This window comes from Falco punctatus, assembly GCF_963210335.1.
Source record: "Falco punctatus genome assembly, chromosome: 7".
NCBI classification, from domain to species: domain Eukaryota; kingdom Metazoa; phylum Chordata; class Aves; order Falconiformes; family Falconidae; genus Falco; species Falco punctatus.
Window position 1 is genome coordinate 54985250 of NC_137587.1, and position 25360 is coordinate 55010609.

A 25360-nucleotide genomic window follows, 5' to 3' on the forward strand; every position below is an offset into this window, starting at 1 on the left:
TTTACATGTATTTTATATGTTGACCTATTCATACTAATTTCAACACACGTGTAAGTCCTAGGCTGAAATAGCTGACGTGCTTTTATGCATACAACCTAATGGTTGCATGCTTAAAAAAAATAATAAAAATTAACATGCTTAATTCTGGCTGTATAAGAGAAAGTTTACTCCAGAATGGGAGAGGGGAACCAAAAGGTTAACTGTTCCTACTGTTGTCAAATTCAACTGTGAAGTAAAATAGCCAGTCTTTTGTCCTTTCCCTGCTTGATGCACTAATACTCTCCCTACTTTGACCCCTTGCAGAACCTATTATCACCTTTTTTGGTGAGCGTAAGGAACGGAATCATGAGGAGGATGGCTGTTAGAGGGAGAGTGTTTCTGCAGTAGCAGACCCTGTACTCAGCTGCTTGCGTGTGTTCACATGGGAGGACAGTGATGGCCCATACTTAACCTGCATATGAGAGAACTTACAGGTTGCCTGAAGATTTAGTTTATCTTGTTTAAAGCCATCTCTTTAGGAAGCGTGAGTTCAGCAAAGCTTCACTTTTGTGGAGTATTGTATAGCTACAGCCATGGTGCTTCAAGAGCTAAACCGCAATGTAACTATGGTCTTGCAGGACTGTGTGAGAAAGTTCAGCCTGGCCCCTCCTGAACTTATTTACAAGGGAGACAGTGTTTTAAAGTAGCGCAGAGATTCACAAGCCTGTAAGCTTTCAGCAATTCAATGTTTTAGAATAATGCAGGTCAGTAATTGATGCTTCTATTTTCATGCCTTGTCATAAGCAGATTGCAGTACCATGTACAGTGTAGGTGATATGTGGAGTAATGTACGCGAGGAAACCAATCTTAAGTGGTAATGTTTTCTTTTACTTAGTTTTCACAGTGCTCGTCCAAGTAAAAGATTTTGGATCTATAAGAAGCATTCAGAAGAGCTACGGTAATTCAGTTCGGTTTAAGTTACAGATCATTATGTTTTTACTTTGATAGTGAACTGGTTAGTTAAATGAGATTTAACTCTTGAATTCGTAGGCCTCCACAATTTAGAAAGAGCAGGAAAATAAAAACATTAGCTCTTCCACTGGCAGTGTTCTCTTCAGTGACCAATATTTGTTACTTGTTCACATTTATTAACTTCTTTCTTAACTCTGAGCAGTTTTCAAAGATATTTCTATTTCTTTATTTTTCGATTATTCATAATGCACAAAATAGGGAGGAAGCAAGGGCAACAAAAAACCCAAACAAATGCCACCAAAACCAAGAAAGTCATGCTTTACAGCTAAATTTCTGTCTAAAGTGGTGTTCTTTGTACTACACCCAGTGCAGAGATGCCCTGGTCATTGACAGAGATTTCTAGGTGCTAGTTGCAGTATAAAAAGCAAGAATATGTTTTTGTGAGTCATCTTATGTAAAGTTGTAGGAAACTTTACTTGGTTTTTTATAGCCTGTCTAGTTGCTGGAAATTACGAAAACTGTTTTCACGTTTATGTTGTATTTATACTGCCTTTTTACTTTCTCTTCTCTAGAGGTGTGACTGTAGTGTGTCTTAACTGTGATTTCTTGACTGATGTTTCTGGCTTAGATAGCATGGCCACACATCTGAGTGAAAGCCACACTCATACTTGTCAAGTTATTATAGAGAAAGGTGAGTACATACAGTGTCTTTTTTATATAGTATACACATATAAACATTTACATGTGGATGTGTCTGTGTTATTGCAGTCCTTTTTTTCAGTTGCATTATCATTATTTCTGTGTACTTGGGTTTGAAAGTGAGTACTTTTGTATGTCCACATTTTAAAATATTTTTAATTAAATCCTTTATTTTTATTTTCAGTTTCTGTAGATATCCCAACTGCTGAACAAGTATCTGAGTAAGTTTCGTTTTACTGCTTAATGTTTATTTTGCTTGATTTAGTGACAGAAGGCCAAAATTTGCACTTTAAACTTGGGTTTCTTTTGAATTTCATAGAATTTTAAATGTATGGATGAATGTAGACCCTTACTTGAGCTTTTTGCTCTTGATACATACACAATTACAAGAATGAGGAGATAAAATGATTACTGTAGCCAAAAGCAAAACCAGGTTTTTGTTCAGTTTGGCCAAGGAGACATAACTATTTCTTGAAGTATTAGTTAGCACTTCTCAAGCCTGACTTATAAGTCTAGGCGTAGTGAGAATGTTACTTCAACTTACTTTTAATACTAACTTTATTAAATGAGTGATTTATGTTTTTAATGTAGTATTAATGTGATTTTTTTAAAAAGTGACCTTTATTGAAATAGGACAAATTCAGTCTTAATCTTTTATAAATATTTAGAAATTATTTTCAAAATTTTGTTATTTGTATGGTAAAAGTATACTGTATTGCATTAACTTTTTAATTCTGACTTTCAAAGAAAATTAATATAAGGGATTTGGCTTTCAGGTTTTTTTTAGGGATTTGAAAAAGAACCTGCAGTGTTGTGGAGATTGTGTTGCAGGGTTTTCTTGGATTTTTTTTAACCTTAGAAGAATCAGACATGCAGAGTCATCCCTGATGTCCTGAACAGTACCTGAGGCTTTGCAGTATAGTTTGTGAGCCTTCTTAGGCCTTAGTTGAAGGTTCAGAGGCGTGTCAGTTGAATCAAACATTTAACTTCTCTCTAAACTATTTCAGAACACAAGAACAGAAATGTCAGTTAGACTGCAAAAAAGAGATATTTTAAAAGATGGAAGAAAATAGTTTAACCCTGATTTAACAACGGGGTGTCATTGAGTCCATCTAGCCTACAGCAGTTTTCTAAAAGAGGTTAGATAGTTAGATATCCTCATGCATGATGAGAACTCCTCCAACAGAGTGAGAAGTTCTTGGGTCTTTAAGCATAAACTAGCCCTCACTGAGTGTTGGAAATATCCCTAATAGGTTATTTCATAGCTATTAAGTATTTTATTTCTTATTTTCCATAAAGTGGTCAGTAAGAGGGGTACTGAAATAATCTGTCACCTGACCCAAACATAGAAATACTTTCCTTTGGCTATGAGTAATAGTAGAGCAAAATATATGCTATAAACTTCAGACCTCTACTAGTAACTGTTTAGCATGTGATACAGTTGAAATAAAACTGGTGGTCTGATGGGATGACTAATAAATATTATTAAAAAGAATTGAAAATACTCTGGCAAGGATGAACAGGGCAAGGAGGTTAATTTGGGAAAGCCTTCCAAAAAGTGATTTAAAAAATGAAATTTCTGATTTTTGGAGCACAGAATACTGAAATTGAACAAAAAACTAGGAAGAGTCATCTGGGAGGGTGAGCTATATTCCCTTCGTTAATCCAGGGTGGCTTGTGTCCTTTAACAGTTCAGATATAAGTGAAACTCAATGGAAGAATAGTGTTGGGTTGTGATACCTGTGAAAAACTTAGCTTTTCTACTTGGAGCTGGCATTAGGTGTTGGGAATTAATACTTGCTGAACTTGATATAAGGAGAGGTTACAGATGTCTTGAACAGTGGAGAAGGAGGTACAGTTTTGGCAGCTGTTATCAGTATTGTACAAGGATCTGGTTGTCTTGAATATATTGGAGATGTATGAAAATATTTAAGGATGTTGGATATACAAAGTATGTATTGCTTGGAAGCAAGATGGGTGAGCACTGAAAAGATCTGAAGTGGAGTCAAGAGTACGTGCAGGTTTGTTTCTACATGCTGTTAGGGCAAATGCACATAGCCATTACTTTTGAGAGCTCAGATGTTGGCATAAGATTAGTTACAGGTACTGCTTGAGGTCATATAATCTGTGTTGGTGCTTCTTGAAACTGTTGTGTTTATAGACATCATTAATTCCAGTAAATCTTGTCCTGTTCTGTATACTAATTCTCTGATACCTTGGACAAGAATATATCATTGCTAAACCTAAGTATACCTGTGTAGCAAAATTTTTAATTTGTTACTTGCAGTACAGAGTACACACAAAAATGTTCATCTTTTTGTGGGATGCTTCTTCATGGTACTCTGTGGTTTGCTTTGGAAGAAGAGGAACTTGCAGACAATATTCATAACTTCTGCTGTGTAGTTTCTCAGTGATCTGTGAAGGTTTCTTCCCATTCTTTGACCTATAATTCAGTGAGGTATGACTTGTTTGTGGAGCTCTTCAGAGTCACTTCATCATTAGAAACAATCACTCACAGTTGCAGTCTTGAACACTTTTGGATCTTCTCTTGCATCTCTCAGATGGTATCTTTTATTATATATTAGACTGTATGTGTTGTAAACCCCATCTTTATTGCTAATGTGTTCCATGAGGTCTGTGTAGTGTTGATGAGACAGTCTTTGGGCCAGAATCCTGCCATTAGTAATACAGATAACCTGGCTGGAGATGTTCCAGCAGGAATTGCTTTTTAATTTGTTACTCTGCATAAAGTCACCTTGTTTGTTTAGTGATCCACCTTGTGCTGAGGGAATAAGGCTTAATAACTACACCAGTACTCTTCTAATGCTCAACTCTCTGCTTTGCGCAACAATTAACATATTTTTAAATGAACTGACAGCAGACATTTTTGTTGCAGGGGAGTTGAAAGTGAGCAGGTATCCTATACTGCCTTGGCTCACTGATACATCATTGTGGACCTGAAAATTGAACCCAGTCCAGCTTGGGATTATTTTGGTATGTAAGCAAACAAGGATCTGACCAGACCTTTTCCTTTTTCTTCATGCATTGAAGCTGTGGTATGCTCTTCTTGCATCTTTTAGGCAGCAGGTCTGGTCTTTTCTCCCAGTATTGTAGTCTGGCAAAGGCCCTTCTGTGATAATGTTCTCTGCTTTGCAGCATTGACTTGCAGCTTTTTGGGGGCTATACTCCTTTGAAGAGAGGCTTACCAGGAGATTCACTTATGTGATGCAGTGTTTCTTTCCTGCTCATTTGCGGTGTGTCTTTGCCACTCAAGTCTATTGATACCATCCCAAGCTAGAGAGGTGTATAAATGATGATGTATATGTGTTGACATCAAAGCCCGTTTTGTTCTGAACTTGATCCTAGCTTCTGAAACTAAAGGGCTTTGTCATTCTCTTTGGATGTTCACTAAAACATACAAGTCCTGATCTATTTAATTTTCAATTAAGTTACATTTTTGTCTGCCAATGACTTTACAGTATATAGTGGCAAAATATGCTTTGAATGTCTTCTGTCACATGTAACTGCATAAACTGAATCTTGGCCAAAGGAATTTACTAGCTGCTTTGCTTTGGCAGCTAAGCTTCTTTTTGCTCCTAAATACTGTAGGAGGAAAGCATGTGATGGAAGCAGATACATTTATTGAGCCTTGATTCTGAGGGTGGAGCAGCTACAATTCATTCACACCTTGTTCTGTTGGTATCATCTCTCATCTTCAAGGATGCTGTACTCAAGCTGCTGAGACATCTGCTGCTTTTGATTTCACTGCTTCGACTTCATCTTTAGTTCTAGATTATCTATGGCAAGTTTATCCATCAACAGGTTGTCTGGATGTATGATGAGCTTTCCTTTTGTCATGATGAACATCTAGTGTTCCTCCAAACTCAACCTCCTGCTTACGGTGGATATGTGTCTTGGTTGAATCTCTCATTTACTAGCTTCCAAGCAACCTAACAGATAGAGGTAATCTTACTCTGAGATCAGTTATAACCTCCTAGTTACAAGAGATTATTTTTTATGAATGCAAGCTGTTCTTGATTTGCAGCACTTTCTGCATAATCACATCCTCTGAGATTAATCCCTTTTTACCGGTACTTTTGTCCTCTTCACTTTCAGTATTCAAACAGTAACAGTTTCGGTGATAGTGAGCTTCTGCAACCACTGTGGTATCGCTAATAATGGCAAGGATCCTGTCATCCATTGTCTCTTACGCATATTTTGTGATTGAGCATCTGCACACTTACTCAGTACTCTAAAGTCTCATCTTTTTGCTGCTTTTTTTTCTTCTGACAGAAGCTATTTTCGATCTTGAATGCTGCTGTACAACTTCAAGCATCAGTTACCTACTACAGGTTTTTCTTGCAGGACTTACTTCTGTTTTGACACAGCAGCATTCAAAAAAGCATAGTGGGTTTGTGTTTTCATTGTGAATATGCTGTTGCATTTCAGAGGAATTTGAATCTGTGATATTTCACTTTCATTCAGGTTTCCGGCAACAACAAAATGGGAATATGATCGCAGATTTTCATGGCTTTCAGAAATGTTCTAAGAATTTCCCAGAAATTGTACTAGTTTGACACTTTGATTTGAAGTTATGTTTATTACACCTCTTTTGAATGTTCATTTGGAATATTATCATTTGGTTCTCTTACAGCTTTGCTACAGAAATGTTTTCAGTTTCAGACTTGCAGTTAAAAGACTTGTAAGCTACACACAGATTTGCCAGCTTTGTGTAAATAGTTCATGTAGAAACAGTTGGCATATTGGCATCCTGTTTCCATTTGTGTGAGGATCACAGAAATGTTACTCATGTGGAAAACTGGTATCATAAAATCAGTACTAAACCATGCAAGTAAACCTGCCTGGCTTGATATTAAATATCCCTGAAGGTCCCAACAACTACAAAGTTACATGAATAATGCAACATATTGGATCACATCTGCAAGGACAGAGCGTGAATATGCATGGTATAAGCAGTTTAATTTATGGTCAGCCTTAACCTGTCTCTTTTTTTTTTTTTTTGTTATTTTTAGGACACTGAATGTCACTGCATTATGGGTTCTTAAAAGACATGTAGTTGCAGAGCTGTCTTCCTTGATTAGCAAATGATATATTACCTTTGTTCTGACAAGAAAGTGAATTTTTGTTTCTGTTACTCTGTTAAATGTAACTGTGCAGCTTTGTGTGTAACGACACTTCACTACTCATGATAATAGTCAGTTATGTAGCCATCCTCATTGCTAACAGCATTTTACAGGTGAGAAACTGGAGACAGTGTCAAGTAACATGGATGTCACCATCTTTTATTTCCCATTCAAATGTTAGCAGTGTAAAACACCATAGTGTAGAAGCAGCTTTTTCTTCTTTCTATACATTTACATGTACCTTCCCAGTAAATGCTCATGCAGTCGGATACTTAGGGGAGAATGGTGCTTTGAGTCATCAGCACTAGAGTTATGTCTTTCAAAATAGGGTATTTCTGCTAAAAGCTGGAGTTCTTAAAAAACAAAACAAAGCACACTCACACACAAAAAAAAACCCAAACCCAAAGACCTTTCAGTTCTTATTGGTTGTAAAATAGATTTGTATTTATAATGCTGGGTGTGGTTCAGTTGAGTGACTGGAAGGTACCTTGAGCCACTTAATTTCATGTAAAGTTGTTTTTTAGAAAATCTTGAAGTTAGTCATCCTAGAAAAGGTTACTTTTGGTTAGGGATAGATAAAAAAAGGGATGTTTGGAAAAAGATTCCAGCTCAGTTTCAGTGCTGCTTACCCGAAGAAGCTGTGGGAGTAACTCATGGGTTGTAAGAAAACATGACCGCAGAGAAGACAGTTGCTCGTGATTTGCAAATATACATAATTTTACTATGTGAGAGCAGGGGAAGCAATGAGAATGTAGGAATTTCAGAAATGAGAATACTCCCATCTGTACTTGGGACTGTGCATTCATAGTCTGCTTGTTCCACTGACTCCAAATCTCTTCCATTAGTCCTAGGTGACTCCTCGTGTATCAAATGAAGTTGCAGATCAACCTGAATTTAGACTTTAAGGTGTCTAAATAAATGTTCTTACTTACCTAGCTTTTATTCTGAGTCTCTTTGCTTTTATGGCCAATCCAATCTATTGAATATTTCAATCAAGCTGAAATTTTGTGCTCAGCTGCAACATTTTTGGGGCATTTTTTTAAGGGATTGACAATTAAGGGGCATTTTTTTCATTGGTCTTAACTGGAAGTTTATTTTTTTGTAGGATAAAGAGTCTTTGGAGAGGAGAGGTTTCAAAATTGCTCGAAAATGTGGACCAGCAGGCTGTACTTTACCAGAGCTAGTCATAATCTTTGTTTAATTTTCATGATGTTCTTTCCAGAGGCACTGTAGCTCCACAGATACAATAAAGTACACTGCCTTTGTTGCTGTTTGCAAACTATGGGATTTAAGATTCCTTACATCATAAAAGTGTTGGGAACATCACAAGGCGATAGCTTTCTGTGGTTTAGTATCCGTTTGTGAAACTTATGCTAATGACAAATTAGAAGGAACTACTTTCTAAAACAGAATTAAGGCAGAGAATGTGTGTCAGGAATCCAAGGTAAACCGTATTAACAGAGATGTGGTTATCACGAAATGTTACCAACCCTGTTCACTTCCAAAACAGCATAGACTAGCCAGTTTGAATCTCGTTTATAAGTTATAAGGCATAATCACAGAAATCTGTCAGAATGTGATCATGTGAAATAAAGCTTATAATGTATTTAAAACAATCTACAGATATTTGATCCAATTCATACCCATTTATTTTGGCGGCAAAACTTAAATTTATTCAGAGAAGAACAGTATGTTTTGTCCTTGGTTATACAATATCTGATTTATTTGTGTCTAAATTGTTCTGTTCTTCCAAGAGTGACTGTTTTTAGACAAACTACTATTTCCAACTTATTTCTTTAAATTCTTGCATAGAAATCATTAAAGCAGTGAAGCTAAGCTAAATATCTGGTGTCGCATCATCTTTTACTGGTGTTGCTGCTCATGATTAAATACTTCAGAGTATTCCAAGTCCCTGACCCAAAAAATATCTTGTCGCTTGATTTACCCTGATTTATCTTAGCATTAATTAGACGAGCATTGTTACAGCGCTACCATAGCAATGTTATTTTAAAACAACCTTTTTTTGTTAGTTATTTTTGGTAGTTTTATATTTACAATCTTATATTGTAAATTAAGATGCCATAATTAAAGTTAGTTATAAATATTTGTTTATACTACAGTCTAAGTTGTTGGTTAGCTGCTAGAATGTTAGTATTAGAAGGTGGTTGTGGTGTGCTGAAGCTGTGCTAAAAATCTTTAGGTCTGGTTTTAGCACTGCTTTCTTGGATTAAACTAGGAAAACACATGCGGTAGGTATCAATCAAACATTAGTATACATTTATCATAAAATTTAAGTTGGTAAAGCTGTTTCTTCTGTCAAGTATTTTCTACCTTGTAGACAACCATTAAGACTTGCTGAGGTCATGAATAATTTAATTTACGATGAATAATAATATTTAAATATAACAGAGGAAGCACCATACTTCAGCAGATTATATTTGCCTTTAATGCAGCATCAACAAAGAAATTACAGGCATAAGCAATTTCAAGGGTTTTGTTTAGTTGTGTTTTTTTTTCTATAGGAAACATTTGAAAGGTTAGGTTTTATATTAGAACCGATGAGTTAACAAGGTTCTGTAGGAGACATACTTGCTATCTCTGCGATAGTGTTTTCTTATATAAACACAGAATCAATTGTAGTGATGTTGTGATAAGCTGTTTAATTAATGTGGTTTTAAAAGCCGATAAATTTAAATAATTCATAGCTCATGTAGTGTATGGATTGTGCCTGCAAAGGTCTTTTGAGGGAAGTATCTCCTCCAAATAGTATTTGGAGGTCAGCTGCAGTGTTTTACAGTTGCCCTGAACCACAGCTGTGTACTGGTATTTGGGTTATTGTAGGCAATTAAAAGAAAACTGAGCTTGTTTTGCAGAATGTTTTTGTTGGGTCATAATGTAGCTTTATGCACTTAATTTAGCATTTCAGATCTTAAATGTTTCTGTCAGGTTTAAGAGGCCATTATGATGAGGAGATTATTCCTCATGTAGAATTGCAGTAAGCACTAGAATAAAAGTATTGCGAACCATCTAAAGGCTGTTGCTTCCTGGTTTTCATCAGGTGAGATAAGTGGAACAGGTTACATGAAACAAGATAAACTTGTATACCGAATAAAATATCTTAAAATTCTGAAATGTTCTTCTGGATCTCTGAAGTATGTTTAGGCTCAAAATAGGTATCGACTGTACAGATTTATTTCAGATCGCCAAGTTGCTTTCTTACTGTAAGTATCTTCATCCTTATCTCTGTTTCAACCATGCGGTATTTTAAAACATTGAATCTTAATTCATTATCCACTAGGTTAAAGACCGAAATCTCCATTAGAGAGAAAGAAGCTATGTTGGAGGTAATGTCTTTTCTTTTCTCCACACAATCAAACTATATCTCTGAACTTCATAACTAGTTTAAAGATCCAAGACAATTATTTTTTAACTATACATATACTGGTGGATCATGGTGTTCAGAAGATATGCATAGTGAAAAAATCTAGCTTTCTGTGAAAGAAAGATATGGCAGTGCTGGAGGGACACCTTTAGTAGGTCTGCACGCCCAGAGATTTCCAGTTTGCAGTCAGTCTGTTCTGGTTGATTTGTATGCCGGGCTGCAGTGAAGGAATGCTTTAGTTACTTTGTGTATCTTCATCTTCAGGGAACCTGAAAATTGATCTGAAATTTAACTTGAGATCAGGGTAAATATTGACTGTGAACTGTAACTTTTTGAGGTTTTTTTTTTTATTTGTGCTTGTTTAAAGAGAAAAATCTTTTGGAAACGCCTCTTTAGGCCTGCAGTTTTTTTTTTCTAGGCATGTGTGTGATTTTCCTCAGCTTTCTGCCTATCGGGAAGCTAAATGATGTCACAGTACCTCTTCTTAATTTTTTTCAGAAATATCATCTTTGGGTTCTGATTTTACAGATATTTATTTTTTTCCCTGTAAGAAGTTGTCTTTCTGTTGCCCTTAGGAAAAGGCAATCTGTTACAGAAATCCCAACTGGTAAGAGAGTGGGAGAAGTCTTCAGACCTGGGAAAGATTTTTCTTGTAACACTGCTTGTCTACTTTCCAAAATGCAAAGGGGTTGGTGATATTTTTTTAACAGAAGCAGTGATTTTGTAGAAATGTGAGAATACTGTTCATCTTCATTCAGCAGTGTTAAGCAAGATCCTTGAATATACACAGTAACACCTTTTCTTTCCATAGACTCCATTACCACTTCAGGTGTGTTTTCTCATACTTTTTCATTATTTTTTTTCATCCCATACTGTGTTTCAGCATTATAGATGTCAAATGTGCATTTTTTGCTCCAGAGAATTGTGTTCCACTGTCTTTCATTTAAAAATAAAACAAAAAACCTGCCAACATCCCCCCCAAACCCAAACAGAAAACAAACAAAAAAACCCAACAAACACAAAAAACCCACCCCAACAACCTAGCCCTTATGGTTGGAAAAGATGGAGAATACAGACAGAATGGGCTACTTTGGTGTTAGCTGTCTGAGCTTACAGGACATAGAGCTTTTAGAACAGTGAGAGTTCAGTATGATCTGGGCCACGTGGAACCTCTGGTTGTTTTTTCCAAGGTGCTATGGAATGCCTGTTATTTCGCTGCAGCCAGATGCTTGGCATTATGCCTGTTTGTTGAAATACACAGCAGGAAGTCAAAGGACAGTCCCCTAGGGTGCTGAAGAACCAAACAAAAATTCATGAATCAGGTTGTTTTAAAAATGTAGCATTCAAAATGCAGAAAATAAGTAAAGAAATCTTCCTTCCCTGGTAGTTCCCAGGGAGGGTTATGGTCAGCCAGGGCAGAGGATGATGGTGGATAAGGAAGGAGGTTCTATAGTAAGAAGTAAGAGTGTACTAATTTTAAATCTGAAAGTATTTCTTAGCATGGGTCTTGTATGACAGAAATATAGCAAAGCATGATAGAAATACAGCAAAAGGTATTTTAGAAGAAGACAGAATAAGCTTAACTTTACTACGCACTTTTAAAATACTTGCTGCATAATTTGGCCTCATTGAAACAAAATGTACCACCTCCCTGGGGGAAAAAAATATTATGCTAAAAGTATATAACCTTGTTTTTACAGTTTTAAATATTTAAGAGGTGGTGATACAAATAATACTTTAAAATATTTGTCTTTATGTACAATGACCTTTTCTATTTTAAAACCAAAATAAACTTATAGTTGTATTCAGACAGAAAAAAGTTTAATTCCCTGACTTTGTCACTTAGACACTTACAATTTCCTAGATGAGAATAAGATGGTATAGGCAAGATGCCCTGTAGCATAGGAAATGCTTTTAGAGGACTGGTGTGGCAGTTTGCAAGTGGCAGTTTTCAGTCACTTGCTTTTCTGCTGTTCTAAAAATGGGGGCAGGGAGGGAATTGCCTTTGTTCATGTTGTTAAAAAGTTATTTCATTGAGTAAGTTTTAGTAAAGACTCAAAAGTTTCTTCTGTGACAAGCATTTTGTTCAGAATCTTCCGTATACTTAACATTTAATGATAGCATCTGTTAGGGCTAAACCACTGTGTAATGCTTAAAAAAATATTCTGACTTCAACTTTGTCTTATTCGCTTCTCCCTTGCTTTTTTTCCTTTTTTTTTTCCTTTTTTTTTCTCTTCTCTAGCAAAACACAAGTTTAGTTCAGATTTTTAATTTTTCCCCTCCAAGTAAAAACTTGTCCAGGCTTAGTTTGCATCCTGTTCAAGAAGGCATAATCGAAGTATTGTATATGAAAAAGGCTACATGAGTTGCTTTAAAGTTTTGCTTTGTTTTCCTGGGTTTTTTTGTTTAACTTGGAAGACTATTTGCAAACATCTGTACTAAGATCCATGTTTAGTCTCTGCTACATAGCAGATCTATGGGAATGTCAGTGTGAAATTATTTCTACAACTTTATATTGTAATCAGTTGCTCATTGAATGTAAAATAAAAGTAATATCATTAATTATTACAGAAAATTTCAAGACCTAGTTTATCTGAAGGAAAAACAGAAACACCAACTTTTGAAAGGTAAATACAATGAACAGCTGCATCTTGAAATCAGGTATATAAAATAACACATGCTGTGTAATTTCTCAGGTAATTGGGTAAAAGTATTTAATTAGCATTTTCATAATGTGTGTGTTCTATGATAGAAAATCTTGAATGGCGGTCATAATGTATTTAACAAGACTGGTAGAATTTAGATTCCAAGTGTCAAAACACATTCTTAGTAATGCTTAAACTGCGAATTAGTCAAGATTCCTAAGACATTAAATAAATTGTACAGATTGCTAAAGGAGGCATTTTTTATAATACTGCATATTAGTTAAGAGTATTGTTGGGAAACAATTTAAAAACACAGTATAAAATATTAATTCTTGGATATTCATTTAGTTAGGTTTTTACAAACCTGTCATTTGCGGGGAACAGACAATCAAATTCTTAGCAGAGCAAATATATGACATTATTGGGTAACTAACAATTATAGCTCTACACTAAAAAATACTCAAATTTGTGGAATTTTTTTATGTATGTCTGGGGAAATAATTGATATACATTTCTTTTGGCACATATTGTGAGCAGACTTAGACTTCATATAATTCATCTAAATTATTACTGCAGATCCCACAGCCTAAGATGTCTTATTCCATTTAGTGTTTTTTCACAATTGTTGGTGCAAATTCAACCTTTAAAAGCTTAGTCAAAATGTAATTGTAGTTAGTTGTTGTATACACCATTATAGCGCCTTTAAAAAAAACCCAGCCTGCTTTCAGAGTCCCTCTGTAGGTTACTTCTTAGAAAAGGTTCTGCTTTATTTCTCTTTATTCTAGTCATGCAGTATGGGCCAAATAATTTGAGATTTTACTTTCACTTAAAATGCTTCCTTAAGAATTGAGACTAAGTAGTTAAGGCGTTAGAAGCTGTGTCTTTAAGCTACAGATTAGTAAACAGTCACTGTAATTCTAATTGTATATGATGTACTACTTTCTCCTATCCTTGTATTTAGGTAGAGAAAAGTAATTTTAATGTATAAATCTGTTCAGTGTTTTCTGTTAGGACTTTGATACTACATTATGAGCTTTAAGACAGACATCTGGAGTATTGTAGCTCTAGCACCAGAGATTCTCACTCCTCAAACACTTTTCTCTTTTATTAAGGCAAGGTAGTTGTGTTGATATTAGCTAGTAGTTAGTGCTGCAGGAGTAGATCAATAGATGAAAGCAGTTGATTCTGAGAATCTTGCATCTTCACTGCGCTATGGTTTGGAGGTGTTATTTTAGGCCAGACTTGTGTTCCATACTGTGCACCTATTCAGAGCTGTGTGGAGCATCCATTGTTGGTTTGGACTCCTGAGCACCCAGCTCTGTTAGGAGTTGCAGCAGTTGTGCAACTTCTAGTTCATTTTTCCTCAAAAAGAATTCTAGTTTGAATGCCCCAGGACTGCTGCGTAAAGCAAATCGGTATGTGGGAACAACCAAGGAATGTGCCTAAAAATCCCATAGTGTTGTTTCACAACAAACTGTTAATGTAAATGCGTCTGTAATACAGGTTTTGTTGCCTAGAAATACTTTTCCACAGACTGAAGGTGTGTTTGCACATACTTTGTGACTCCTGTTTATTCATATGTGTAAATGTCACTTGTTTACAGTTTTGTTCTGAAGTTGTGTGATATTTTTTTTCTTTCTTGCTGTAGAATTTTTCCCTGAATTATTTTTAACATCAATATATAACACCAATGTAAAATAATCAAGTATTCTAAATAAAGTTAAATTAATATGTGTAGCAAAGAGCAGCAAAAAAAAGTTGAGCTAGTAGGATTTTAAAACAACAATTGTTAAGAGCCTAACTTCCCTCAGCCTCACTTGGCACCCAAATCTTGCATTTTTCTATACAGTGAGGGGAAAAAAAAATAAATCCCTTTTAGTTTCTAGGCTTCTGTAGCTTGGCGTACGTGTATGTTTGCGCCTGGTAGACTCATCTTTTGGATTAAAACTTATGTTCTGTTCTACTGCCTTGAAATAGTCTTATTATAAAACCTGATTCCATATAGGCAATACAGCAGCTAGTTCATTAGTATAGCCCATATTTGATAGTCTGGCCACGGTTTGTATCATGCTTTAGAAAATGGGTTCATTGTTTTCATTGAACAAAAGTCAAATTTTACATTCTGTTTACTTAAACCCTCCTTTCTATATAGTATTTATTATCATTCTCACATTCTCCAGTCTTTCTGATGTCTGAATTTTTAGTTTTCTTACACTGTAACCAATACAGTTTGCACGTAGTGTAGTAGGAGTATGTTTCGATCCTAATACTGGATGGAAGGCTATTCTTTTTCAGCTGCTTACTAACAGAAAGATGTCTTGAAATCCTATATGATTATTCTATTCATTGCAGGATTTTAGTGTGCCACAGTTGCTAGGTTTTGCTTATTCAGCTGCAGTTCTTAGCAGAATTAAATTATTTCATTGGAGAACTGTTCTAAGTGAACTTCTTTTGTGTTCAGCAATCTAAGAGATCTCTGTACTTCGTGGATAATTGTTTTTGTGATGGTGATCGTTGTACAAAATCTTGTTCAATTTTTTTTTACATTCTGTTTTATTGGTATAAATGACTCGTGGGAGGGTATGCCTATGAGAGACAGTCTTTTTTTTCTGCATGAGAAATGAATATATATAGATTTTTCTTTTCTTCCTCCCCACTTGCTCTCCCTCCCTTCTTGTGTTTTGCCAAAAATGAGTGAGAATGAGAGGCTGGGTTTGGATGAAGCTGGGATTTTGGTTGCTAGAAAGTGAGGGAAACTGTGATGGACTGCTTTTATACGTTAAGGGTAGATTTGTCCTTTTGAAGAGTTACTCGGTGTGCATCTTGTATGTGTATGTAGATGTAATCCATCTGGGATTTCCAGCGTGGAAACACTACTCTGTGTGTGCTAATGAGTCATTAGTCATCCATTTATTCAAACACTTTTTTTTTTCATATCTCTGTTCAAAACTTCACACATAAAGCATAATACTTTGATTGTTAGCTCTTGAACTACACCTTACCCTCAAGCTGCTTGTTGAAAAATAGTGGCTAAAGGTCACGTGTGTATACACGGTTTCATGAAGAGTTGACTGGATTTTCATGTAAAAACAGTTCTAAATATTTGCTAGCATTTATATGGCTCTGTGTAGCTTAAGTGTTTCACTGGAATAGATGAGGTAATGAGAAACAGTTACAGCAAGACCAGTTCTGTTTCTACAGCTGATGGGTGGTTCCAAGTGTTGGCTTTCGTGCAGGAACTTAGTCTTGAGTTTTGCCTCAAATATTACCCTTTGTCCGCTTTCTTTCTAGAAGTTTGAGGGAGAAGAGAAGAACTTACATAAAAAATTTGTTGGTGCATTTGAGAATGTTATTTACTGGTTTAGATAGCCCAATAAATGAAAAAAATCCCACCTTTGTTTGACACAAATAGCAAATAGATTGTAATTCGATGAAGAGGTTGGCCTATCTCTTGAGTTAATTCCTTATTATGAATTAAATAAATCATTGTACTAGGATGAAAAGGTTCTTATGACTACCTCAGTGACTGGAAAGATTTCACCACTGAAAAATAACTCAGCAGTCTCTTATCCCTCTAACTTAAATTCAAAGTAGGAAATGCAATATTCTTGGATTAGTTAATTTAAGTGAAAGTAAAACTCGAACACAGATTTCTGAATGCTTGTAGTATGTAGCGCCCCTTCCAAAGGAACCATTTTCTGTAGAAATCAACATCATTTAGCATATTAGATGAATCGTGAATTGTTTTAAATTCCTGGATCAGTAGAACAGCATGCCTAAACTTTCAGCTTGAAAATATATCATAAAAACATAGTAGCAGGAAATTGGTTATTCTTTTTAAGAGTCCTGGAACTGTCTATTGCTTAGGCAATGTTAAAAGTTGTTTCATCCAAAAATTATTTCATTCCATTTTTAAAACCATTTAAAGAAATAGAGTACAAATGCATTTTGATTAATGAGATATTTGGTGGTATTATCTCTCTCGCATCCTTTGTAAGCATGTCACTATTCAGAGACTATTTTCAATTTCATTTTTAAATTGTAAAAGTTAACCGGAGATTTTGCTCCTAGTTTCACTCCTATATAGAATTTTTATCTGAAATCAGACCAACTGTTGTTCTTCCATCTTCCCCCCCCTGCTTTCTTTCGTCTGTCACCATCATCATGTTAGGTAATTTGAGCTACTTATTATTCTGAAATTTTGAATGGGTTAGAAATCATTAAACTTTAACCAAATTTAAATCTTTACAGCAAAAATTGAGCTACATCATTGAAAGGATGGGAGAAGCTTTTGTTCCTGGAAAAAATGAAGAGAAATATTATAAACTAGTATTTAGGATTTTGAATGTTGGAATATGAGCATGTAAGCAAATTGTATATAGCGATATGACCAGACTATTTTGTATTTTTGTGGGTACAGATGGCATCTGTAGTATACAGTTCAGTTTGTCTTTGGAGCATTTCTTTTTTTCCTGGTCACCTTAAAGTACTGTGTGCATGTGGCTTTACTGAAATAATACAAGGTTTAAACAAGCAGTTTCTACAAAGTTAATACGGTACGTTTTAGGTTTTATTATACAGTAAGATTCTCATTTTTACTTGCATAGTTCAGTACTGATCTATAAACAGTTTTACTCTGAGAACTGACTGAAAATGCTACTTCTCAGATTCATGTTTTCAGTGAATCCAAATTTGTAGTTGCTGAACTAAATTTTAGATTTAAGTTAATTTAGATTCCCAACTGTTAGCTTTTTTCTTGCTTTACTCTCATTAGTATTGCAGAGTCAGTTGGTCAGTATAGAGATACGAATTGGCTTGGTTTTTTTTGCATGTCATCAACGAAAGTTTCGAAGTAGTTTTATGTGCATCTATGTCAAAGAGGCTGTGCAGGTAGAGGAACTTAACGTTGTGTTTTGGAAAATTCCATGTGTCACACAAAGGGGAAAACTTAACCTTCCTTTCTGGAGATGAAATACAAGAACTAAAGAATACTGATTGACTGCTAAATACAAAGTTGTTTGTAAATAGGTAAGAAAAATGCAGCTGTTAAATTCAATCCATCTTGCTATGAAAATTTGTGAGATATACCAAATAGGAAATCTATAATACTGCTTTGAAAGTCACTTTGCAGAGTACAACCATGTGTTGCTTTATTTCATCTATTATAAAAATAACTTGGTTTGTTTTTTTCAGCACACAAGAGCATGACTCTTCAGATGAAACAAAAGAATGCACTAGAAATCAAACTCAAAAAGTTGCATCAGTTGAAAAAAATGAAGAAAACTCATCATTGTCAAATACAGAAAATGTTCCTAGTTTGGAACTCCCTGACAACAGCTCAAAGATTCCTTTGCATGAGAAAGGAGCATGTTGTGATTCAGATAATAACAAACAATTAGTAGATGAGAAACAAAAATGTATTATTGATGAAAGTGAGTTGAAAACTTGCCAAAGTTCTGATAGTGTTACCTTGAATGAGCAAACTAAGGTACATAGCTTGGATGAAACTACACTTTCAGCAATGAACGCAAGGGACTTGAAACTAACATTGGGTGAAGATGTTAGTTTTGAGCAGTTCTTGAGAAAAAGAGATGAACCTGAATCTGTTAGTTCAGACATTAGTGAACAAGGCAGTATTCATTTGGAGCCTTTGACTCCATCAGAGGTACTAGAACATGAAGCTACTGAAATTCTTCAAAAAGGTAATGTTGCACCTTCATCAAAGAAAGCCGGACAACCCTCTGAACAAACAGATGAGACTTCTAAAGAAAGCAGTCCCAGCAGAATGGAAACAACTGTAAACAAGACAGACGAAAATGAAGCGAGCTGAAATTATGTTAATTCTATTGTTTGTTATAAACAATGGTAAGAACACCATGGACCATTCCTGATGAGTGTGCTCATTGATGCTAATTGTTAAAAATAAAATAAAAAAGGGGGGGGGGAGGGTGTGGGTGGGTGTGTGTGTGAAGGAGAGGAAGAGACTCTAAAGGAAAATTTTGCATATGAAGATAGCATGTATGTATATGTACAACTGAATTCGCTAAATTTACAAAAGGTAACACATTCAAATATATCTTCCTGTCTCTTGGATGTGATATATCTTATTAGGCTGACATTTGAAAGGAGGAATAAATGCTAATTTTTATAGTTAACTAGCCTGGGATAAGGTGATTTGTTTGCCAAGAAAATATTTTTTTAAATCCTTCAGTGTTAATATCATTAAATAGTGGCATTTAGTATGAACTCACTTCTGATGCTGAAATGGAGCACACTTGTAATGATGGTTATTGGTCTGCTGATAATTTGGGTGAACATAAACCTTTGGACTTGGTGTCACATTCCTGTCTGTAAAAGCATGTTAACAGAATTATATGAATCTGTGCACCTCTGTACAGGTGTAATCCTGCCAGGCTGTAAGCTTACCTTAATAAACTTTCAGTGAAAGTGGAATTATTACAATAAAAATATATATTTGTGGGGTTTTCAGTGTTCAGGCTGTGCAGAATTACCGAACATAACTGTATAAAGTAGAACATACTGCTGGAAGTACCGTAGCTGTTAGGCTTTTACCATTGTTTTAATCATTCTTAGCTGTAGACCTGTAGGAATGGTCTGTAAGTCACACCAAAGTACGGTTTAATGTAAAAACTGTTTTAAACAAAAATAAGGAAACCCCCAAACTGGAAACATCAACAGGCATGCATTCTGCCATTTTGCAGCTGCTATTGGCTAACTGTTACAAAAAGGACACAAGGACGTATAAAGTAGAATTGTACAGTTCAATTTCAGGGTTTTTTTGTAGTCTAAATTGTGTACAGAAAGATGGCTGCTGGTTTTGGTTTATTTTTGGGGTTTTTTTTTGTCTCCTAGTTAGCAGCTAGATGTAGGAATGCATATGATTAACAGTAGCTTGCTCTTATGACTTCACTGCTCCATTTGAAACATTCAGAATGTGCTTTTGACTTACAGTTTTGTTTCTAATGAATGTTAAATGTTTTGAACAGCTATTAAAGCACTGCTGTAAATTATTACTTTTTGAGTAAATATTTGCAACAAAATTTTGTCTTTGTGCATAATTTTATGCTCAGCTTGAATCTTTGGGCATTGTCTTCCCACATCTTTTTTTTAAAAGATTTAGTGACAGTTCCAAAAACTATTTAATTTTAAAATTGTGAAATTGAGACTTTACGGGGCTTTTTTGTTTGGTTGTTGGGGGTTTTTTAAGAATTAAATGAGCAAGTGCCTATGCATGAACATATTTTTGTAGCTGTGTGCTAACTTTTCCAGGTTGTATAGAGATATTTTTCTGGGCTGTCAGCATGCAGTTGAAGTCTGCTCTGTCCTCCTAGGTTAACTGGGCTCAGCTGCTAAATGAGTCTAATCAGCAACAATATTAAAATTTAGAGACCATCCAGCTTATTTTTGGAGCCTCTAAATAAACCACATGTATCTCAACATCTCAAAAATTGCTTCAAACTCTTAAGAGTTATATGACTTAAATTTTGAATTGCATCTTAATTTTCATCCATGCAGGTTTAGAAGACTTTTAAAAAGAAAATTGGAACAATTTACATAGTCACAGCTCTTCAAGATTTGCCATTTTAAGAACTTCAAATAGCAAGACACATGAAAAAGTTGAGAGCGATAAGTTGCGGTATTCTTTGTTTTTTAAAAAAATTTTAGTGAAATCGTTAACTCAAGCGATGATTAACCAGTCTGATGTCTTCATGCATCTACATGTGGAAGATTATAAAATACATCACAATGAGGACAGTTTAAAGGACTTAATCAGCTATGGAAGTTGATGTATATGTTACTAAAGGAGTTCCTGAATGCATCTGAGTTTAAACCCAGAGGAATCTCTATAGTATTTTTAAGCCGATTGATCTTCCATGCAAATTATAGATTTTGAATAATGCTCTGACTTGTGGTGTTGGAAAAGATTAATATAAAAAAACCCTGGAACCAGTTGTATGATACTTGCTTATAAATTCCTCACATTTGTCTTTTCTTAAGCAATTAAATTTTTAAAACATTTCCCATTTTAATAATGGCCATGTACTGTTGAGAAAAGTTGGAAAATAAAACTCGGATTGAAAAATCTGCCTATTTGGTAGAAGTAGATACATACATTCCTACATGCCTAATATGTAAATCATTGCTTGTTTCAAATCATGTAGAGAATGCTTATATAAAAGGTAATGTTAGGTATAAAACACCCAAATATCTAATAGCCCTTCCAAAGGAAGAGGTGAGAGACAACTGGATTGTTCTAGCAAGACTGTTAGATAGCTTTAAATAGCAAGTAAGGTATATCATGAAAACAGTGGCATGGTATTTTTGTGAAGGAGAAAAACTGAAATGCATTATGGTTTTTCCTGTATGAAGTAATTAATTCGGTGACTAAATACTAGGAGACTGCATAATTATGAACATTATACTCTTGTCATGTCATTTTGGAGGTTTCCTGGAGATAAGTTAAATTGGTACTTTTGGCAGAAGTCACTCCAGAGGATCAAGTTACATGGAATGAGTTTTGAGTTATTTGAACGTGACTGCACATAATTGATTTTTTGTTTGTTTCTGAGTAATTTGAAGGTTTTTTCCATCTAGCCATTAGTAGTTTTTCCTCTGTGCCACCTCTGGTTTTTGTACTTGGGAAGACGTTTTACCTCAAGTTTTCACTGCTTTACCAAAACCCACTAACTTAAAGTTAATTCTTGGTGTTCACACTAGAATCACTGTTTCCCCTCATCTCAAGACATTCACTGTATTTGGTTAAGTAATCATTGCAGATTGTTATATAACATTTAGTTTTAAGGAAAACACATGCCATGTGTATGCTCTCTTCATTATTTGCATTTAATGGAAAACTCTTGTCATTACTAGCTTACGGTCAGTTGAGTGTTCAGTCATTTGGAGCTTCCTCAAGTGCAGCCAACATGTCGGTTTGTCTTGTGCAGCTTGGGAAAGAAACTTTGGTTGGGTTGTGGTTTGGTTTTTCTGTAACAGAATGGATGAGTAAACCCAGGGGGGAAAAAAAATATCTGATCAAATCATAGCACATACTGAATTCTGAGTATTGGTGGATGTCTTTTAAACGAGAAAATCTTTATAACAAAACCATGTTCGCTTTTCTTTTCCTGGAAATGGGGGGAGAGAGAGAGGAGAACCCTAGGCAATAGGGTTAAAAATCACAAAGTGGTGCTTTACTGCCAGAAGCCATTAGAAACAAGGTCAGGGTAACGAATCTTAAGTAATGCTTTAGTATTCTGCAAAACTTTAAATAAAGGATCTCAAAGCTTTTCTGTAGGCATTAAGTGTTATTATTTCTATGCTGGGGTGTAGAAAGCAGTTATTTTTTTATGCTGTAGTATATCCTAATATTGCACCAAAGACTGTTGGCCGTAGGCTGTCACAGTAGAGTTCTGGTAGAAGACTATCTAGAAATTTTTTATGTAGGGCAAATTTTATACCTGATTGTTCTCTCTTTTGTTTTTATTAGTGTTTGATTTTTGAGGCTTGTGAGCTTATTCTGTCGAGTTGCAACCTATATTTATTTGTTGTATGCTTAATATGCTGCTAATAAAAAAAAAATGGTAAGTATGTTTCACGATTACTTCGAATGATTTTTGCTTTTAATAAAACTTCAGTCTAGTTTTAATGTAGCTCAAAAGGACAGTTCATAATTTTGACTCTAACTTTCCCCCATTAATTCAGTGCTAAAAGGGAAAGTATGTTGACTGGTATTTCCTATTAGTTTACAGGAATTATGCAGAAAGTTCTTTGCTGTGCTCCTTGGAGTTCTGGCTCACTGTTGGAGTTCTAAGACTTTAATTTTCAGTCATTTCATTGACCCAAAGTAACCATGTTAAGTTGATGTTTCCTGTATTGCATCAGATTTAAAAAAAGAGAAAAATATTTAGCTGTGAAACACTTCATTTTGGGGGAGATTAACATAGTTGTTATGCCTGCAAGGTGCTATAAAGCTAATGTGTTTATTGATGTAAAAATGTGTTGGTTTTGTTGAGGTTTTTTTGCTGTTCAGACCGTTATTTCAGAGAGGCTGAGGTTTCTGTGACAACCACAAGGATAACTGTAATGTTATATGTATATCTGCATTTATATTTGGGCAAATTTAGCTTCCTATTAAGAAAATTGAGTGCTTAAATTACACGTATGGGCTGTATTACACAATTTTAAGTAAGTAATTCCATGATCAGGAAGTTTTAGCTTGTCAGCAACCAATTCTCCTTTTTTTAGGCAGCATTGCTAAACTAATTTCTTATGTTCTGAATTTAATGTAAATAAACTTTGGTTCAAATTTTAGTTCACTGAATTCTCAACATTCAGCATTTAATTCAAAAGAGCTGTTCTTTCCAAAAATCTTGGTGAATGCGGTAGCATGTAGTGGTACCTTTATAAAGACCGTTATAACATGGTAGCCTTGAAAATGTAACCTTCTTATGTTTGCTTATAAGCAGTGTAATTAAGGATCGATCCTTTTGACTGAAGGAGAGTAACCTGTGGGTCTGTTTCTTGCAGCCTCTTGTGACTTCTTCATTCTGATCCTGTCGTGATATTTTAGCAACAAATAGAAGGCCTCGCTTTCCTGGCTTATAAGGCTATAGAAGAAATGGAACACGAATACTTAATAGTTTGTAAACTGTATGTATTTGAATTAGCTGGATGTTTGCTGCCTGAAATAAGGATTGAATTTTGTGTACCTGTTTCTCAGGTTTTCAGCTGAATTCAGCTGAGACCTGTGTCGTGCTTGATTTTCTTGGGAAGACTTCACCTCCTCTTTGAACTAACAGGTTGATGGCACGTGGTATGATTTCCCCAGGACATTTGGTGAAATGCAGTGTCTTTGTTAGGTATCATTTAAATGGTTGCACCTTTGTGTCTTGGAATGGCTCCTTCTCTTGGTGGTTGGTGTATAATCAACTTCTAAGTTGTTGGCTGGTGATGGAAAGCAAGACACTTATACAGAGGAGAAGCAAAAGTAAGTTCAGAATTTTAAGCATGATTAGCAGTGTGCAACATGCAGGAGAGGTTGGTTAACGTGCTTTATCTGATAAAGTGAAGCTTTATTACTGATTCCTAAAATGGCAACTAGAGGAACCAGAGCAGCTGGGCACATCCACCTTTAATGGCTCTGAAAGATCGCAAAGAGCGTTAAGATACATGTATGAGATCAGAATTCCCAAAAATAGCCTAAAGGCAACATGTTTATGCTAGAGAAGCTTTTCTACTATTTGTGTGATTTTCCACTCTGTTTTCTTTCCTAGATAGCATACAGTGGATTCCCTCTTGAGACCATAGAAAGGCCAGTTATCCTAGAGGAGACAAGAGTGCTTGTGTGATCTTCCTTGATGGAACAAAGAAAAAGCTCTTAATGTGGCATGTATGCTGTTTTACATACTAAAGTAAGATGTACCTTAGTGCTGAATAGTGGCATTTTATTAATCTTTGCTAGGTAATGAAGTTCTGTGAGTTCTTCTATTTAAAATAAATAGCCTTTAAACTATAGCTTGTCACTTTTCAGTGGCCTTTGAGATAGCAGGCTAATAAGTACCACAGCAGGAAAGTGTCAAGGCAGGCTGTGTCATCTTCTGTTTTAATGCAGATAGTGACTTAGCCTTTCTTGAGGATAACCTATGGAGTTTCTTGAAGTTTGTTATAAGAAAAACTTTAATGCACGATACTTCTATTGTTTATAGACCTGCTTGGAACTGAATATTGATTTGATTTAAATTAGTAAGACAAACTTATTAAAGCAGAACATACTTTTTAATACTCTAAAACGTAATTGTATTTCATAAACGGAATCCCTTGTGCTCTGGGCTCTTCAGAAGCAGTCTCAATGGTATAAAAGGAAATCAAAGTACTATCTGTATTTAAAATACAGTAAACGTACCAAAGTTTCTCTTAGTAAAAGTAATACCAAGTTACTTTTAATACAAGTTACAAGGATGGGAATGTGTATAATAATCCACTCTGGCCACAACTCTTCTCCAGTTTTATTCAGTGGATTGAAAGATAAAGCTTCCTCCCTTCCCTTTGCAGTTGTTTCCCTTAGCATATTTAAAATAGTAGTGAGAGTGTAGTGCCAGTATCAGACCAGAGGTTACATTTGTATGGTCTGTAAAGATCAGAAACAACATTATCATCAAAGGTGTTTGAAAGATGAGCCTGGGAGCTAAAATTCAAACCTTTAATGGATATTAATGATAATGAACTGGGTACAGCAAAAAACTAAAACATTCCTGTTAGAATTTTGGCGTCATTCTTCTAGTTGACTCTGCTGTTTCATAGTGATCTCTTTGTCCATCCTGCAGGGTTTAAAAACCCTCCTAATTTCTCCACTACAGTATCTTGTGTGCTCTTCATTTGTTTAATCCGCCTTTTGTTTCAATTTGGGGAATTAATGAACTTAATTATTGCTAGCTTGTACTTCGCTGCAGTTTGTTGCTTCGGTTTCACAACCCAAGAAGGGCTATATACCTGAAAGTTTATCTTTCTATTATTAGCCA

General features: G+C 35.3%; 1 protein-coding gene across 13 annotated transcripts in view; it reads left to right on the forward strand.

Annotated features, from left to right (window-relative positions):
- The window catches only part of ZNF280D (zinc finger protein 280D), a 53577-nt gene extending 32648 nt beyond the window's left edge, over positions 1-20929 (forward strand). For 5 of the 13 annotated variants that reach the window (XM_080396591.1, XM_080396596.1, XM_080396594.1 and 2 more), the window contains 6 exons: positions 875-937; positions 1524-1642; positions 1835-1871; positions 10093-10138; positions 12748-12803; positions 18015-19882. In XM_080396591.1, coding sequence (XP_080252717.1) covers positions 875-937; positions 1524-1642; positions 1835-1871; positions 10093-10138; positions 12748-12803; positions 18015-18651 — 958 coding nt within the window. In that variant the 3' untranslated portion in view covers positions 18652-19882. Of the gene's footprint in view, positions 1-874; positions 938-1523; positions 1643-1834; positions 1872-4546; positions 4645-5472; positions 5614-10092; positions 10139-12747; positions 12838-18014; positions 19883-20357 lie in introns of those variants that run through there. The other 8 variants (XM_080396595.1, XM_080396597.1, XM_080396593.1 and 5 more) reach the window with 7 other exon arrangements.
- Positions 20930-25360: the final 4431 nt, after the last annotated feature.